This window comes from Podarcis tiliguerta (genome assembly GCF_965153285.1).
Source record: "Podarcis tiliguerta genome assembly, chromosome: 13".
NCBI classification, from domain to species: Eukaryota; Metazoa; Chordata; class Lepidosauria; order Squamata; family Lacertidae; genus Podarcis; species Podarcis tiliguerta.
In genome coordinates, this window is record NC_139546.1 from 31597278 (window position 1) to 31615468 (window position 18191).

The 18191-nt window shown below is 39.8% G+C and overlaps 2 protein-coding genes across 3 annotated transcripts; both read left to right on the forward strand.

Annotated features, from left to right (window-relative positions):
- The first annotated feature begins 1913 nt into the window (after window positions 1-1913).
- On the forward strand, window positions 1914-10243 carry LOC310663487 (vomeronasal type-2 receptor 26-like). Of its 2 annotated transcripts, none has more exons than XM_083411373.1 (2): window positions 1914-2034; window positions 2692-4277. In XM_083411373.1, exons 1-2 carry the CDS (start codon window positions 2031-2033, stop codon window positions 3591-3593), a joined length of 906 nt encoding a protein of 301 aa, XP_083267499.1. In that variant the 5' UTR covers window positions 1914-2030; the 3' UTR covers window positions 3594-4277. The 2 variants fall into 2 exon arrangements, 1 of the variants encoding a protein (XP_083267499.1); XR_014504512.1 differs by lacking the exon at window positions 2692-4277 and adding an exon at window positions 10106-10243 and having other exon boundaries at window positions 1931-2034.
- LOC310662580 (vomeronasal type-2 receptor 26-like) lies at window positions 5993-17265 on the forward strand (the record flags this gene model as incomplete). The annotated part of the gene is made up of 6 exons (XM_083409519.1): window positions 5993-6135; window positions 8673-8964; window positions 10106-10972; window positions 12733-12960; window positions 14487-14613; window positions 16364-17265. The coding sequence occupies 6 exons, from the start codon at window positions 5993-5995 to the stop codon at window positions 17263-17265; spliced, it is 2559 nt and encodes an 852-aa protein (XP_083265645.1).
- Between the last annotated feature and the right edge of the window lie 926 nt (window positions 17266-18191).

An 18191-nucleotide genomic window follows, 5' to 3' on the forward strand; every position in this document is an offset into this window, starting at 1 on the left:
TCCACATGAAACTATTGCGGGCGGTCATTGGAGTTTCAGGGCGAGATGCCATCAGTATAGTGATGACACTCAGCTCTGTTTCCCCATAACATCTGAATCAGGAGAGGCTTTGCAGTCCCTGAACCATTGCCTGGATGCAGTGGTGAAATGGATGGTGACAAACCAGCTGAGCATGAATGTTGGCAAGATAGAGGTGTTGTGGGTGAAGAGCTCCCGTGTCTGAGAAACTGGTCAGCTGCCTACCCTCAAAGGGGTTACACTGCCCCTGAAAGAGAAAGTTTACCCTTTATTGGTGCTTCTGGATCCAGTTCTGTCACAGGAGGCCTCAGTGGCTAGAAATCCCTTTTACCAACTGCAGCTGGTTCAAGAGCTACAGCCAATCCTGGATCGGAAAAGCCTTGCCACCATAGCTCATGCATTGGTTACTTCAAAACCGGTTACTGAAATGAACTCTATGAGGGGCTTCCCTCGCACTTGATCTGGAAGCTGCAGTTAGTGGAGAATACTCCAGCATGATTGCTGACAGGAGGGAAGCATTGTCAGCATGTCACACATGCGCTCAGAGATCTGCACTGGTTGCCTATTTTGTGCTAGGCCAAATTTAGGGTGTTACTGGCTGGATCTATACTGACTGTAAAACTGCATGCCATAAAAGAAATGTTATATAGCTCTCAATGCAATTTTACATTGACGATTTTACATGCATTTGTAACATTTTACACTGACCAGTGTGGATTAGTCCACTGTTAGTATATAAAGCTCTTACCAACTTGGAACCAGCTTACCTATGAGATCACCTTACCCCATATGTGCCCACTCAGCTTATTTGATTGGCAGAATTGGCACTGCTACATGTGCCACATAATACCTATTCCTTGATCATTTAGTGTGGCAGCAGTACACTTTGGAACTCTCTGCCTATTGAGATCAAGCAGGTATATTCACTGTACTCCTGTTGGTGTCTGCTAAAAAGCTTCCTGTTAAGCAAGCCTACCTAGATGCTGATAAAGTTGAGGTAATTTTAATCTGTTTTAGTATTTTAACTTTTGTATGTCTTTAATTATGGTTGTAAGGACGCGGGTGGCTCTGTGGTCTAAGCCACAGTGCCTAGGGCTTGCCGATCGGAAGGTCAGCAGTTCAAATCCCCGTGATGGGGTGAGCTCCCGTTGTTCAGTCCCAGCTTCTGCCAACCTAGCAGTTTGAAAGCATACCAAAAAGTGCAAGTAGATAAATAGGTACCATTCCGGCGGGAAGGTAAACAGTGTTTCCATGTGCTGCTCTGGTTCACCAGAAGCGACTTAGTCATGCTGACCACATGACCTGGAAGCTGTCTGCAGACAAACGCCGGCTCCCTCGGCTTATAGAGCGAGATGAGCACCACAACCCCAGAGTCATCTGCGACTGGACCGAATGATCTGGGGTACCTTTACCTTTAATTATGGTTGTAATTTTTTCCTCAATTTTATTGTCTAATCTTTCTGTAAACCGCTTTGAGGTGTGTGGTGTTTTTTGTTTTGTTTTGTTTTGTTTTACAATCAAGTGGTATATTGATTTTATGAAATAAATAAATTAAAATTACATAGGAAGCTTTTCCACCCTGAAGTGTGATTCATGTCAGCAGTGTTCTGGGTTGTCTGAAAGTTTCATATAAGCATCAACCATCAGAGTTACAAGTTTTGTTCTCTGTGGCCGTAACAATGACAAGGAAATTAGGTTGCATTATATAAGGTTTTCTGAAGGCTGCTGCCAGGTTATATTGATATAACACATTATTCATGTGGCTGTCCTTGAAGAGAAGTGAGAAGCTTTAATTGCTTCAAAATGTGCTCTTTCCACAGGACTATTTTTTTTCTTGCTATTAACCAAATATATCAGAAATTAATTTTCCCTTTTCTTTTTATGGCTAGGTGCTACCCCTTGCCAAGTGTAATGAAAATTGCCCCCCAGGCTATAGCAGAAAAAAGAAAGAGGGGAAGCCATTTTGTTGCTATGATTGTGCTCCATGTCCAGATGGAAAGATTTCAGACCAAATGGGTAAGAGAAACAAAATGGTGAACATACTATGCAATATTAAGACCAACCTTGTGTTGTTGATAGTCTCTCAAATTCCTCCCATTTCCATCCAATAAATATCAGGAAAAAAAGATACATTCTATTATTGGTAAATATTCCAAATCATGTTTCAGATACATGAATGTTTGTTTTGCTCTTTACATTTCAAGATATTTTCTGTGCACACTTAGCTTTGGGATCTAACTTAACTGCTAGCCAACTTCTGCCCCCCCCCCCTTGCATTATAATGTGAATTTTACAAATGACTATAACTCTCTCCCCTTCTGGCCAAAATGATTGGAATTTGCAGGGGCATCAACCTGCAGGAGTAGATTAAGCCGGTCAAATTGCAGAGTAACAGTTATTGAGTGGTTTTGTTTGGGAAGTAAGAGATATTCACTTCCCTGCTTAATCCCTTGTAGTAGGATTTGACATCTGCAAACCCTATTGGAGCACTTACTGATATATACTTAGAAGTAAATTGGTTTTAAACACTTAGGGGGGGGATTATTAATCATCCCTATAGATGCCTTCAGGAGAATAAGATATTTCTGTATACATTTTCATATAGAAGCTGCAGATCTGGAAAAATATAATTGCACAGACAGGAACAGACACATAATTTGTTCTGTTTTTCAGATATAGATGACTGTTTCCAATGCCCAGAAGATGAATTTCCAAACAAGAACAGAGACCAATGCCTCCCTAAGTCCATGAACTTCCTCTCTTTCTCAGAACCTTTGGGCACCACTTTAGTTTTTTTTATATTGGCTGCTTCTTTCACCACAGCTTTGGTACTAGGAATTTTCATCAAGTACAATAACACTCCCATTGTCAAAGCCAACAATCGAGCTCTATCATTCTTTCTCCTCATCTCCCTGTTTCTCTGCAATCTTTGTGCTTTGCTATTCATCGGCCAGCCTCAGTGGGTGACCTGCTATTTACGTCAAACTGCTTTTGGCATCATATTTTCAGTAGCTGTTTCTTGTTTGCTGGCAAAAACAATCACTGTGGTTCTGGCTTTCATGGCAACCAAGCCAGGATCCACAATGAGGAAATGGGTGGGGAGAAAATTGGCTATTTCTATTATTCTTGGCTGTTCTCTCATACAAGTCACTATTTGTAGTATATGGCTATCTACTGCACCCCCATTCCCAAATTTCAACATGAACTCTTTGGTTGAAGAAATCATAATAGAATGTAATGAAGGGTCAATCACAATGTTTTATTTTGTTCTGGGATACTTGGGATTGCTGGCTTTTGTCAGCCTCACTGTGGCTTTCCTAGCCAGAAAGTTGCCAGACAGTTTCAATGAAGCCAAGTTCATCACTTTCAGCATGCTGGTATTTTGCAGTGTTTGGTTGTCCTTTGTTCCCTCTTATCTGAGCACCAAAGGGAAATACATGGTGGCTGTGGAGATCTTCTCCATCTGGGTCTCCAGTGCTGGGTTAGTAGGCTGTATTTTTGTTCCTAAATGTTACATAATTATTCTGAGGCCTTCCCTGAATACCAAAGAGCAGCTAATAAGGAGGAATATGTAAATTTGTTCCTTCAATTGCAAGTAGTAAGTAAGTGTGTCTTATATTTGTGTAATGAATGCCTTATAGGCCTTTCCATGGTACTTTTAGTGGAGGTTGACCCATTATGACAAACAAGAATGAGGCCTCCCAACTGAAATGCCAAGCAAAATGTGTAAACATTATCATAAAATCTCAAAGACACACTATTTCTTGTTCCACATGTCTCTCTATAATCCATTTGAGCTGTCAGTCCCCCTCATCCCACATACTGGTGAGTCAGCAATCTGCACCACACGACCAAACTCAGCACAAAAACTTGCTTGCTGATCCATCTTTACCTCTTGCCTCCTTAGAGAACAATGTCATCCCATCCATCACACATAAAAACCTAGTCTTAATGTTGCTAGTGGCTGCCAGTTCTTGCCCATCATTGGAAGTCTCCTGATGCTTTAATGTGTGAGGCATGGTTCACCAATGTCTGAAACATCACTTTGTCAGAATACTTGAACAAACAAACATGGGTGGTCTAGGGGTCTTCCCAGAGCTTTCCACCTTCTCATTCTTTGTCATTCTTGAGGTATTTCAATATTCAAGCAAAATAGTAATTTGGCACACTGGTTTGCTGTTATTATTTAATTTTGGAACTCTGCATTACTTTTTCTCTGTTACTTATATGTATTTTTTAATAAACAGATAATACAAAACATTGCTATAGTCAAGATTTCCCACCCATCTGTCTTCCACCCGAAGAAACCAAATAATAGTAAAGTTGTGTGTTAACGGAGTTACTGACTCTCTGTCCTGTTGTCAGGCTGGCAATTTAGGCACTGAATCTAACCTTAGCAGTTGTACTGTTTGGGTGGACTCAGTGGGAGGAGTAGTCTTGTTCTTCCATGTCCGCTTCCTCTGGTCAATGTTTAACTAAGAGGTATCAGATAAACACAGCTACTGGTGAACTTATTGTGGATATGAGTTTCTCCTCTTCCTCCTTCAGGTATTTAAAACATATATTCCATCCACAATCACGCTGTAATACACTTTATTGTAATATGCTATATTGGAAGCCTTCCTGTGATCCTCAAATGAATAGTGATATAAAAATTTAATGAAATAATAATACAGTCGTACCTTGGTTGATGAACACCTTAGCAGTCAAACGTTTTGGTTCCCGAATGCCGCAAATCTGGAAGTGAGTGTTGTTGAGGTTGTGAGAAACTGCAGCTTTGAAGTGGACAATTAGTGAGTTGGCAAGAAGCCAAATTAAACAAGAGTACATGCGAAAGTCTGCTTGGAGATAGGGAAGCCTAGCAACAGGTGATGATTGGCTAAAAGTTTCCCCTTATAAGCAGCATGACACAGTAGTTTGGTGTTAGAGTTCAGAGGTTGGTGTGTTAAGTTTGAATCAAGTCTGTGTATATAATAACTTGCACAAAGCTGTGCTATACTCTGTATATAATGAAAGCAAATACAAATCAAGTTACTGTTCAGCACGTAATGTTCCTGAGTGGTCATCCTGGACTACACAGACTAAGCAGCTGGTAGCAGAGAGTTTTGGTTGAGATCTATCAACAAGTGTTTCAGTTTGTGAACGTTCTTTTGGAAGACAAACGTCTGATGGGGCTTCTGTGACTTCCAGTTGGCTGCAGGAAGTTCCTGCAGAAGCCGTGCATTGAATGGACTTCAGGAATGGATTCCATTCAGCTTCCAAGGTATGACTGTAATAGTAGTAGTAGTAGTAGTAGTAGTAGTAGTAACCTGGCAGGATTGCTTTGTAAGGATTGCTGAGATACAGTGGTACCTCGGGTTAAGAACTTAATTCGTTCTGGAGGTCCATTCTTAACCTGAAACTGTTCTTAACCTGAAGCACCACTTTAGCTAATGGGGCCTCCCACGGCTGCTGCACCGCTGCTGCGCGATTTCTGTTCTCATCCTGAAGCAAAGTTCTTAACCTGAGGTACTATTTCTGGGTTAGCGGAGTCTGTAACCCGAAGCGTCTGTAACCCGAGGTACCACTATATATCAAACATATTTTCTTCTCTTCTTCTGATGCAAGTCGTGTATTGTACTCTTGGGAGATTAGTCTGGAACCTTTAATTATCACAAATTACTCAGGGACATAATCCATCTGCTCAAGCCTCCTATGGATTTCTGGAGCTCACAAGCAGAATCAATAACACAGTCTGAAAGTTGATAAAAAATACCCAGTCCTATTAAGTGCTGGTGTGTTGGTTGGTGAACAGGCAGAGCTGCAGCTGCCCGCCTGATCTTCAGTGATGTATCCAGTCTGGTAGCCGATAATAGATCGTTTCCGGGCATTCTTTTTGATGAATTCACCCAAGATGATAGGGGTATTTGCTTTTCTGCTTCTCATTTTGGGTCTCCCTCAACTTGACTGCAAGGCGCCAGCTCCTATGTGCACCATGATTGATCCATTCCTGGTCCCACACCAGTATTATAAGAAAGGGGATATAAACATTGACATGATTGCCTCACTAAACACCTTCATCTTTGATGAAATACCATTCAACAACCAGCCAACAACAAAGATGACAGATGAACTTATGTAAGGAATTATGTAAGGCTGAATAGAATCACATATGTTATACAAGCAGCAACATGATCAGAGAACAGGAGTTTTTTTGTATTTAGGTTTAATAGCAGGTTTATTAAAATTGTGTATGGTTTTTCCTTTACATGATGTGTTTGACATTTCTGTGATTATTTTTTTTTGCTTACGTTGCTTTCTTATTCTTCATGACCACTCTATATTCCATAGTTTCCTCATTCACCTCATATTATTTAATAGCCTTCACAATCCCTTCCTATTTCTTCTAATAAGTATTACAATACATTGATATGAAATTAAAAAGCAGGGTATAATAGAAGAAGTTTTTAGAAGGGTGAGACAAAAGAAAGGAAGGTATCATTACATATAGATGGATTAATTTAAATCAGTTATAAGGGGTTATTTCATCTGACATTTTTATTCCAAAATTGAATGGGAAAGGCACATCTCTCCATAAACCTGTTTTGAAGATTATATTTTATAGTATTTCTATTGTATGTCAGCTTTATCACCACAATATTATCTCAAGTTTTCTTCAGCCATTCTATAGTTATGGGGGAATTCTCCATTGCTGGGCTATACATAGTTTTACCATTGTCAAAATGTTTATTGCTAGTTGTAGATCAGCATTTATAACTTCAGAATGCATGCAAAGGAGGACTGTTTTGGGGGATCATGGTAATACATAATCATGCAGAATTGTAGCCTCCAAATGTATTGTTTTAACACAGTTCCAAAATATGTATAAAGTCTGTAGTAGTTCTTTTACATCTTCAACACTACATATTTTGACTGCATCTTTTGCTCAGTTTATGTTGAGAAAGATACCATTGAAATATTTCCTTATTTTCCCCCTTTAAATTAATGCACTCTAGCATAGCTGGAATATTTTTAAATACCAAGCAACCTTCTGCCTGTGACATTGTTAAACTGAATTGCATTATACACCATTTCTATTTCTTCTTATTTGATGTTTGTGTTTCTGCTCTTTTTATCTGGGAGATACATATTTTGTACTAACATCTTTTCTATCAATATGTGACAAAAGATTCTCAAATGGGATTTAGGAATAGGGTATTCCATGCTTTATCTGCAGTTGTTCCATTATGGAACCAATCCTCTGCACAAGAAGCTGGCATAAAGCACACCAATGTAAATTAAGCCAGAATAAAGTTCTGGGCTTAAAACTGGTGGTGCAAAAACAAGCCTTTAAAAGAGGTTTCTATGCTGGGTTTCCGGGTTATGTGACCAATCAGAAAGGACCTAGGATTTAGCCTCTACACTCCCCACAATCCTACCTATTCCATATTTGCAAAACACTTCTTTTAGATACTTGCAATGACCTTGGTTCAGTCAGCTAAGCCCTGCCTGACATGGAATAAGCCAGTTACACTGACATATCTTTGGCTGAGCTGGGGTTGTTGGGGACTTAATATTCGTGAGCTAGGAATCAGCTCATGAGCCCAAAATCATGAAAATGAGAGATTTCTGATTTTACATGGCATTAAACACAGGCACAGCTGGCAGTGTAAGTCCTAGAAAAGGGGCATCCTGGGAGTATACCATGGCAAGACCAGGAAGGGGGTGGACTTAGCCTGGATTCTAAACCCTTTCAGCTAAGTTATGTGACCAGCAAATCCTGCATGAAACAATATTTTAAAAGCTTGTTTTCCTTCTACCAGGAACAGCCCCGCTGCTACACAGGGTTTGAAACTGGTGTAACTTTGCTTAATTTACTTATACCAGCCAGGGCTGGATTTTGGTTTGATGAGGCCCTAAGCTACTGAAGGTAATGGGGCGCTTTATATGTCCAGCTGTCCTTTGTCAACAACAAATTACCACTGTTTTTTGTGTTGAATATATGCTATATGGTAATTTATGGACCTGATATGTATTTAAAGCCATTTGCACATAACAAAAAATGTATTTTATCAAAGTAATTGTTGAACTGAAATACAATTAAGAAGTATATTAATAGTGAAATGCAATAAAGAAGAAGTATATGGGGGGGACCCAAGAGAGTGGGGCGCTAAACTATAGCTTGTTTGGCTTATACGTAAATCTGGCACTGACGCCAGCTAACATCATCATCATCATTTACCCACCCTTCACACAAAGCTCCCAGGGTGAGTTACAATAGTAAAACACAACATTAAAAACGGTATAAAACAATATACAGGAGCAAAAATAAGTTGGGTCCTAAAAATATACATCTCAGGTGTCAAAAGCCAGGGTAAAGAGGTGCATTTTGGCATTGACCAGAAACTGTTTGATGAAGGTGCCAGACACACCTCTGTGGGGAGGGAGTTCCGCAGTTTTTAGATTTTCAGCTTTTAGATTTCCATATATAGGGCTAAACCATTGTTTAAATATTGTTACTTATTTATTTATTTTAGATAAGGCCTTGTCAAATGCATTTTTGCCCAAAACACAATGGGCACACTGAATAAATAAATGACTGATCCCTGTTCTGAAAAGCATGGTTGATCCTTTATTATTAATAATCACACATATGATACAATTCTTTTCTTTAGGACAAAGTCTAAGAACTACCAGCATATCCTGTCTCTGGTTTTTGCAGTGAATGAGATAAATAAAAACCTGAAGACCTTACTAAACATCAGCCTTGGCTTTCACATTTATGACAGTTATTTAAATGCAAGAATGATCCATCAGAATACTTTGAAACTTCTTTCCAGCCAGAAAACAATTGTTCCCAACTTCAAATGTTTTAAGCAAAAGAATATGATAGCTGTCATCGGAGGACTTAGCTTTGAAATTTCCTTTTACATGACTACTCTTTTAGGCATCTACAAGATTCCACAGGTAGAACAAATCACCTGACCATATAAGTTTTCCATAGATTGTATTATGTTTATCCAATAAAATATGATAGTGAACTATTTATCCTTCACAAATAGCTTCATTTCAGATGGTTTGTGGACTTGTTGCAGGGTCACTGAAGAAGATCTTATTGTATTGAGTGGTTGATTGGGCAAGCTTGTTGATGGTCTTCAATTCCCATCAGCTCCAATGAGCTTTGCCAATAGATAGGGATATGGTAGTTATATTGCAACAATTCTGGAGGATCATAGACTCCCTATCTCTGGGCTAGAAGATGCTCCCTCTAGTATCCTTAATCCAAACCATGTAGGGCTCTAATGGTAAGCACCAGCACTTTGAACTGTCCTTGCGACAATTTATTATCATGCAATTCCATATATGCAGCATATGTGTTCATATATTCAATTTTTGCCAAGATTAGTAGCATAACTGCTGTTTTTACTGCTAAGTAGTGTTAGGAACTAAGACAATGTGGGAAGGTGTATGAAGTGCTTACTTCCTATGGCAGAGAGTCAAGATTTTTGATACATAGAAAACCTGCAAACTGTCAGGGACTTGGCAGTTTGACCCTTCCAGGGAGGACGACAGTTTAGAATTACAACAGGGGTTTGAGGGAGGTCACAGCTCAGAGGCAGATGAGGGGGAAGCCACCCAGAGTGACTGGGGAAACCCAGCCAGACAGGCAGGGTATAAATTATTATTATTATTATTATTATTATTATTATTAGAGGCTGGGTGCTATAGCCTCTCTCTGTAAATACTGAATCAAAAGTGGACAGTAAGAAACATTTCCTTGTCTTTGTACGTTCCTGGCAACCAGCCTTGGGAGTTGCTGGCAGCAGCCTGACACAAACTAATCAACATTTCACATGCATGCCACAAACAAAAAGATACAGTATGAATTTCTGAAAGTATGACATTTAGCATAAAATGAACTGAAATAATCTAGTGCTCTACAATTAAACTACAGAATGAATTCATGAATTATGTGTATACAAAAATGAGAGCAGGAAGTCTGGCAACAAGGAAGGGGAAAATGTGGTGCTATTACATTATTAATTTAATTGCATAATGTCATTGTATGATTATTTTTTGATGAATGTATAATTTTTATTTGGCTTAGATTGCCTACTGTGTGAATGCTCCAGAGATGGATGATAAAAGCCAGCTCCCTCCATTCTACCGGATGGTGCCCAATGAAGAGTATCAGTATGCAGGGATTGTCAAGCTTCTTCTTCATTTCCAGTGGACGTGGGTTGGGATCATCACAATGGAGAATGATAATGGAGAGAAATTTCTGCAGACTTTAATGCCAATGCTTTTGAAGCATGGAATCTGCACAGCCCTCAATGAAAAAATACCAGCCACAACTCATGCTGTAGAGACGTTGAGTTCATTTGACTCTATCCTGGACAAGGCCAGTTATCTATCCAATTCTGAAGTCAATGTATTGATAGTAAATGCAGAAACTGGTGTCATGACATATTTGACATGGGTAATGCTTATATATGCAATGCTGAAAGATATAAAAGTGACATCCATCAGTAAAGTGTGGATAACAACGGCCCAGTGGGATTTCTCAGCTGACGTGATGCACAGGGCTTTTGACATACAGGTGTTTCATGGTTCATTATCTCTTGCAATACACTCAAATGAAGACTTGGGTTTCAGAAAATTCCTTCAGGTCTTACATGCTAAGACATCCAAAGACAATGATTTTTTGAGGATCTTCTGGCAGCAAGCATTCAACTGCTCATTTCCTGATTCTAAGGAGGAAGAGATGAGATCAGTTACTTGCACTGGTGAAGAGAAGCTGAACAGTCTCCCGGGGACTCTCTTTGAAATAACTATGACTGGCCAAAGCTACAGCATCTACAATGCAGTTCATGCCATAGCACATAGCTTACAGAAAATGTACTCATCCAGGCAAAAACACAGAGCAATGTTGGACAGAAGTAGATTGGATCTTTCAGAAGTGCAACCTTGGCAGGTAATTTTCATATGAAAACTAGCTCTCCTAGTTTGTTGTGTGATGACACACAATTCAGGAAATCCAGATCCATGCACTATCTTCCTTATCCCTTGAATACACTGGTCACTCCTGTTCCCAGATCTCTTTCCTTACCTGCCACCTGAAAGCACAGCAGAAGTCATCAATCTGTTGAAGGTTAACTCATTTCCCCCCTCAAAAGTTAGTGATGCTAATCAATGAAGATTCAGGAATTGGATGTTACTATAGGTTGATGAATGAAGAAAGATGTGTTGAGAGAGAATAAGAAAAAGAGCTCATATCATATTGCCATGTCGATGCTGAAAGCGTCTTCTAAGGACACATCTCTGTAAAGTTACATTTTAAGTGTATGAATAAGGAGGGTAATGTTTGGCATCTGATATATGCTGGATGGGATGGATTTTATAAGTGAATGAGCTATTCTCAAAGTAAACATTTCTGAAATGAAGGGGGAGAATAATGTTTAATAGCTTTTTCATGGACATTGGAGGAGGAGCGAGTGGAGAAAGAAGAGCTGAAATCAGTGGGCCATTGGGTAGGGCACTGAACATTCCTAAGAATTTTGGGTTGAGTTTCCATTTTCTTAATACAAAAACACTTGTTTTGTAACACGAGTTTTTGTTTATTTTAAAGGCACACATTATGGCAACTTTCCCTTTCTTTCTTTCTTGCATTTCATTCTGGTTGACATAGTTTGGCTCCCAGAATGCACCCTTGGAGCTGTTCCCAGAGTAAAACTCTATTTTTTAAAACCGGTTAATAAAGTGGTGGTCTTTTATTAAGCCAATTCCCACTACACTTCTGATCTTGCTTTGCATGGCATGCTTTGCAGCCTGGGGCTGAAGCCACAACAACCATCTGCCTTAAGAACAAATTGACGTCCACATGCAGTGTCCTGTGCATGACAACATGGAGGGTGGGGCAACTGAGTGCATTTAGGCCCAGAATGCTCCTGCTGTCATTCTTCTTTTTGCCATTCCACATACTGACCTTCCCTGCAGTGTGGCTAGGGTGGTCACTTTAGGACAAAGTAGGATTTTTTTTTTTGTTCCTTATTAAGCAATCTATCGGGGACGCAGGTGGCGCTGTGGGTTAAAGCCTCAGCGCCTAGGGCTTGCCGATCAAAAGGTTGGCGGTTCGAATCCCCGTGGCGGGGTGCGCTCCTGCTGTTCGGTCCCAGCACCTGTCAACCTAGCAGTTTGAAAGCACTCTCGGGTGCAAGTAGATAAATAGGGACCGCTTACTAGCGGGAAGGTAAACGGCGTTTCCGTGTGCTGCTCTGGCTCGCCAGATGCAGCTTGTCACGCTTGCCACGTGACCCGGAAGTGTCTTCGGACAGCGCTGGCCCTCGGCCTCTTTGAGTGAGATGGGCGCACAACCCTAGAGTCTGTCAAGACTGGCCCGTACAGGCAGGGGTACCTTTACCTTTATGGAGTGACATGCAGCATAAATTAAGCAATCTATCACTTTGCAGAGAAGACAGGATCTTCTCCATCTGTTCATACCTCCTTTGGACCTAGGTGATGTGGAATGTGTTTCTGCCCCCTGAAAGGTGGGTATGGTGGGCAGAGCATCCCCTTCTGTAGAAATTATTTTTTTTAGTTTGGGCCCAGTTCTCCAATCTGTTAAAATCATTCTGAATCATGATCCTGCCTTCTGCAGCATTAGCTATCCCTCCCACTTTGGTGTCATCTGCAAATTTGATGTTTTGTTTTTGCCTTTGCCATTTTTCATTCTAGCTTCATTCTCTCCTAAGGAGTACCTCATTCAACAATGGTGCTGGAGACACTGTTTCTTTAAATGAGAATGGTGAATTGGCAGCGGGATTTGATATTATAAATTGGGTTACCTTCCCAAACCAATCTTTTTCACGAGTGAAAGTGGGAGAAATGGATCCATACACAACACAAGGTCAAACATTCACCATTAATGAAAGGGTTGTCATCTGGCACAACACATTTAATCAGGTAGGATAAAAATAATGGTAAAAGAGAAAATATTAGTTGGACATAGTCTTAGGTATCCAATTCTCTCACAAAAAGATACTTGGTTATGCCTATGAGAGAACCTGAAGAATGATTTATAAAGGAAATCTTATTAATTGAAATTAATATTATTGTTATTTTATCACTATTTATAAGATCAGAAAACTTCTAGCTTGCAGACCTAATTTTGCCCATGAATCCATTCCTCACTAATGATGCAACACCTATTCTACATTATGTCAGATGTGATGTCAGGTTAGGGACTGATGTGGCTACAAAGGAACAGTTAAGATTGTAAAGTCAGCTACCAGCTGTTCCTTTTCTTGAACAAGCCACACTGTCTGTTGGCTGATGGGCAGTGGGACCATGCCTTGGTCAAGTGCACAACGCAGTTTGCACTGAAACTTGCTAACAACTACTTTTCCTCTCTGTTTTAGCAGCAATTTCAGAGGGAAACAGTTTGGGCCAAGACCTAAAGGAGGCAATTATATTGATACAAGTACAGTGGTACGTCAGATTACATACACTTCAGGTTACATACACTTCAGGTTACATAATCCGCTAACCCAGAAATAGTACCTCGGGTTAAGAACTTTGCTTCAGGATGAGAACAGAAATTGTGCGGGGACAGCGGGAGGCCCCATTAGCTACAGTGGTGTTTCAGGTTAAGAACAGTTTCAGGTTAAGAACGGACCTCCGGAACGAATTAAGTACTTAACCCGAGGTACAACCATAGTATCATTTCCAGTATTTTTCAAGTTAATAGTGCTTCATTAAGGAATAATTGAATGAGAGGGATTGTGCATATCTACTGTCATTTCTTGGATGACTTGCTCCAAAAGGAGCCACTACTCAATGATCCTTAGAATTGTACCAGTAGAGTATTTTCATTGGACTGTTTGGATGCTGAAGATTATTAATAGTGATACAGCATGTGATAAGGTTCTTCAGAATGTGTGTCCCATTGTTACTGAGTATGAAGTCAATAACCTCCTCATAGGGAATTTATTTTAAAGGTCTCAAAATGTTATGCCAAAAGGAGTGCTCACAATTCAGTGAACTAGGTTCACATTCCTTCATTATAGGATAACATCTCTGGTTAAAACTTATTGGAATTTACTTACTGACTATGACATCTACTCCAAATGTGACAGTCAAGTGTGGTTTGCTTAGTTAATCTAGGCTCAGAATCACCCAGCTTCTGAGCAACTCTGTCAAGAGCACTTACAACGATCATAAGATCATAACTATTTTCAAAGCCGTTGTCTCCTTTAAAAGGTTGTCTCCTTTAAAGTAGCTGATTTTTTTGCAATGCAAACTTAGCTATGTCTACTCAGATATAAGTCCCATTTAGTTCAAGGTGTCTCAGGAATTTGTAAATAGAACTGCAGCCTTAGAAACCTTATCATGGCCCATGATAAGCAACATCATAGTATTAATTTAAAACACCATAGTATTAATTTATTGATTAGATACCAGAGCAATTATTCTCCTCTTTTTGTGGATAGATCCTGCCAACTGCCAAGTGTAATGATAATTGCCTTCCTGGATACAGCAGAAAAAAGAAAGAGGGGAAGCCATTCTGTTGCTATGATTGTGTACTATGTCCAGATGGGAAGATTTCGGACCAAAAGGGTAGGAAACAATATGTTCAATTTCTTGAGCATAAATTTTTCTTCATTTTTCTTCTGCCTTTGGTTCAGCTCTCCCCAAAGAATGGTGATGATCCAGTTAGAACACAAACTGATAATTTTCTATACACAGTACAAATGTATCGAATAAACAACCAAACTTCTTACCCCTGTATGTTAGCAAAAAAAACCCTTGTATGTTCAAAATAAGCCTCATACATCAGATATATAGTGATTTATTTCCATTTTTACCGTACTGTTGTACAATTTGATTATGCCTCCACCAGCTAAGTAATAAAGGATTTGAATTTGATTAATATTAGAACCATTGTAGTGGTAATTGATCTATTTTGCTTCTCTTTCATTCCATCAAGTTTATAAATATTATTTTATAAGTCTGAGGAATGATAATAAATATCCCAAACAAGCTTTTTTGACACATGCATTTCTGATGTATCAGCTGCAGCTCAAGAACAATTGTATTTACAATGTTAGCGGTGAACACCATGAACCTTAGGAGGGTCTTTAAAAAAAAAAAAAAGTTGAAATGGTCTTAAGAATAGACTAAGCAGACAACTAGTGGATCATGTTGTCTGCTTGTGTTTGAGAAAAAGACGTAGAGTTTTTGTTATACATATGTATTGCCTCTTACATGAGGGTTCGGTTGTGGTGGTCCACACATAAACAAACAAACAAAAAAAGTAAAGCTAAGAATGCCCTGGAAGGTGGAGTGCTGTTTACCTGTCTATGGGAAGGTGGCATGAGGGCTCCAGCAGCGTCACAGAGACCTCACCCCTGACTTCCTCTAGACTGGTAAGTGAGGTACCAGGCTTTGAAAAGGAGGCACAAGGACTCTATCACACTTCTAGAGCCTTTATGCCTCCTTCTCAAAGTCCAGTGCCTCACTTACCCAGTTTTGGGAACACAGTGCAAGGGCTCTGGTATGTTGCCAAAGCCCCCACATTGCCTTCTCAAAGTCAAGTAAGCCTATTATTGCAGCTGTAGGTGGGTGGGGTGGAGAAAATACATAAAGGGAGAGTGACTTGTGTCCGCTCTCCATTTATTTATTATTCCCCATCCACGCAAAGCTGCAATCACATTAGTATACTAAGTATAAGATGTGAATTGCCTACATATGCTTAGGGGCTGTACAACTCCCTTCACCATAAGGCTCAGGTTCTGTCCCGCAAAGGGATGCTAGATACAATAAAGGGAGCAATAAAGGGAAACAGCCAGAGATCCACTGTATCCTAAGCTGGATACATCCTGCCTGACCTTGCAATAGGTTTGCCACCTACAGAGTCACTCTCAGTTGACATTTTTGCATTAGAGTTTGCTATAGTATTTCTGAGATGAAATTGGTGTCATGGACCCAGGAAGAAAAGAAAATACACACACACACAAACTGTGGTACCTCAGGTTACATACGCTTCAGGTTACATACGCTTCAGGTTACAGACTCCGCTAACCCAGAAATAGTACCTCAGGTTAAGAACTTTGCTTCAGGATGAGAACAGAAATCGTGCGGCGGTGGCGCAGCAGCAGTGGGCGGCCCCATTAGCTAAAGTGGTGCTTCAGGTTAAGAACAATTTCAGGTTAAGAATGGACCTCCGGAACGAATTAAGTATGTAACCAGAGGTACCACTGTATATATATAGAGAGAGAGAGGGAGTATGTAAATAACTTTTGGGGTGGGAATGCAATCTTTCTGATTACTAATTATTGAGGGATTCCCCCCCCCCCCTGTTTTTCAGACATGGATAACTGTTTCCAGTGCCCAAAAGATCAATTTCCAAACAGAAACAGAGATCAATGCATCCGCAAGCGACCAAACTTCCTCTCTTTCACAGACGCTTTAGGAATCTGTTCAGTTTTTTTCAGCTTGTCTTCTTCTTTCATCACAGCTTTGGTGCTAGGAATTTTCATCAAGCACAAGAATACTCCCATCGTCAAAGCCAACAATCGGGAACTTACATATTGTCAGCTAGTCTCCCTATTGCTCTGCTTCCTTTGTGCCTTGCTGTTCATTGGTCGGCCCAATGCAGTAACATGCTACTTAAGACAAATTTCTTTTGCCATCATTTTCTCAGTGGCTGTTTCTACCATATTGGCAAAAACGATAACTGTGGTTGTGGCTTTCATGGCCACCAAACCAGGATCTAGAATGAGGAAATGGGTGGGAAAAGGTTTGGCCAATACTGTTCTTCTCAGCTGCTCCTTTATCCAAACCATTATTTGTGCTGTATGGCTCAGTACCACTCCTCCATTTCCAGATTTTGACATGGACTCTATAGCTGAAGAAATCATAGTGGAATGCAATGAGGGATCCATCACAATGTTTTATTGTGTTCTGGGATACCTGGGATTTCTTGCCAGTATCAGCTTCACTGTGGCTTTCCTAGCCAGGAAGTTGCCAGACAGTTTCAATGAAGCCAAGTTCATCACTTTCAGCATGCTGGTGTTTTGCAGTGTTTGGTTGTCCTTTGTTCCAGCATACCTGAGCACTAAGGGGAAATACACAGTGGCTGTGGAGATCTTCTCCATCCTGGCCTCTAGTGCTGGATTACTTGGTTGTATCTTTGCCCCCAAATGCTACATAATTATCCTGAGGCCTTCCTTGAACAGCAGAGAACAGCTAATAAAGAGGAATATATAGGAACTCAAGTGTTAGGATACTTATTCTTGCATTGTTATTCAGTTAATTCAGTTATTAATCTAAACAAACCCTTAAAACATATTTCCTGCCTCTTGCATTTTCAAGTCTCCTTTTATTTTCACACAGTTCTGCACTTTCAATGTAGTTTATGTTGAACACCCAAAATACATTACACATGTATTACACATATATAATTAGATTTTGTATCTCTTAAGATGGTAAGGTTTCGATGCTCTGTTCAGATTGTACATCGCAGGATGTTTTGTGAAACAGGCCATTGTATTCTTTGGTCAATAACTGAATGGGCAGCAAAACCAATGGTGTCTCATTCATCTCATGTTGCATACAAGAAACAAGAGATCCCGATGACAGGTTTCACATTTTTTTAATAGATTCACATACATACCTTAATGTCCCAGCTACGTAAAGATTACAGGCCAATTAAGAAACCTCCACCAGACACTTTTCAAAGGCTTTCTATTATACATATCTGTTTCTGCGAAGCCCTCCCCAGTTCATTGTGTTTTCTTCAACTTTGACACCCTAGCTCACCCACAACTTTGTGTGAAGCTTGTGGTGGACAGTGTTTCCTGGTGTCAATAATAGAATAAAATTAAAACATAAAAAATAGGGGTTCTGTTTTTCCCCTAAAAGATATTCTAAAAACAATTAAAAACGTCTTTTAAAGAGTTACATACTCTGCCTGGAATATTTTTCAACTTGTTGACACATTCTAATGCCAAGAAGAGAATGTTTTCTGGTGAATTCCCTTCCTGCTATTAAATCAATATGACAAAATGTCAAAGTCATGCTAAGCCTGTTTTGATAGCTAAAGGCAAGTTGTTCAGAACTAACTATGAGAAAGAGATCATATGGAGGCTCCAGTAGGAAAATGGAAAATAATTTATTAACAAGTTGATTTAGAG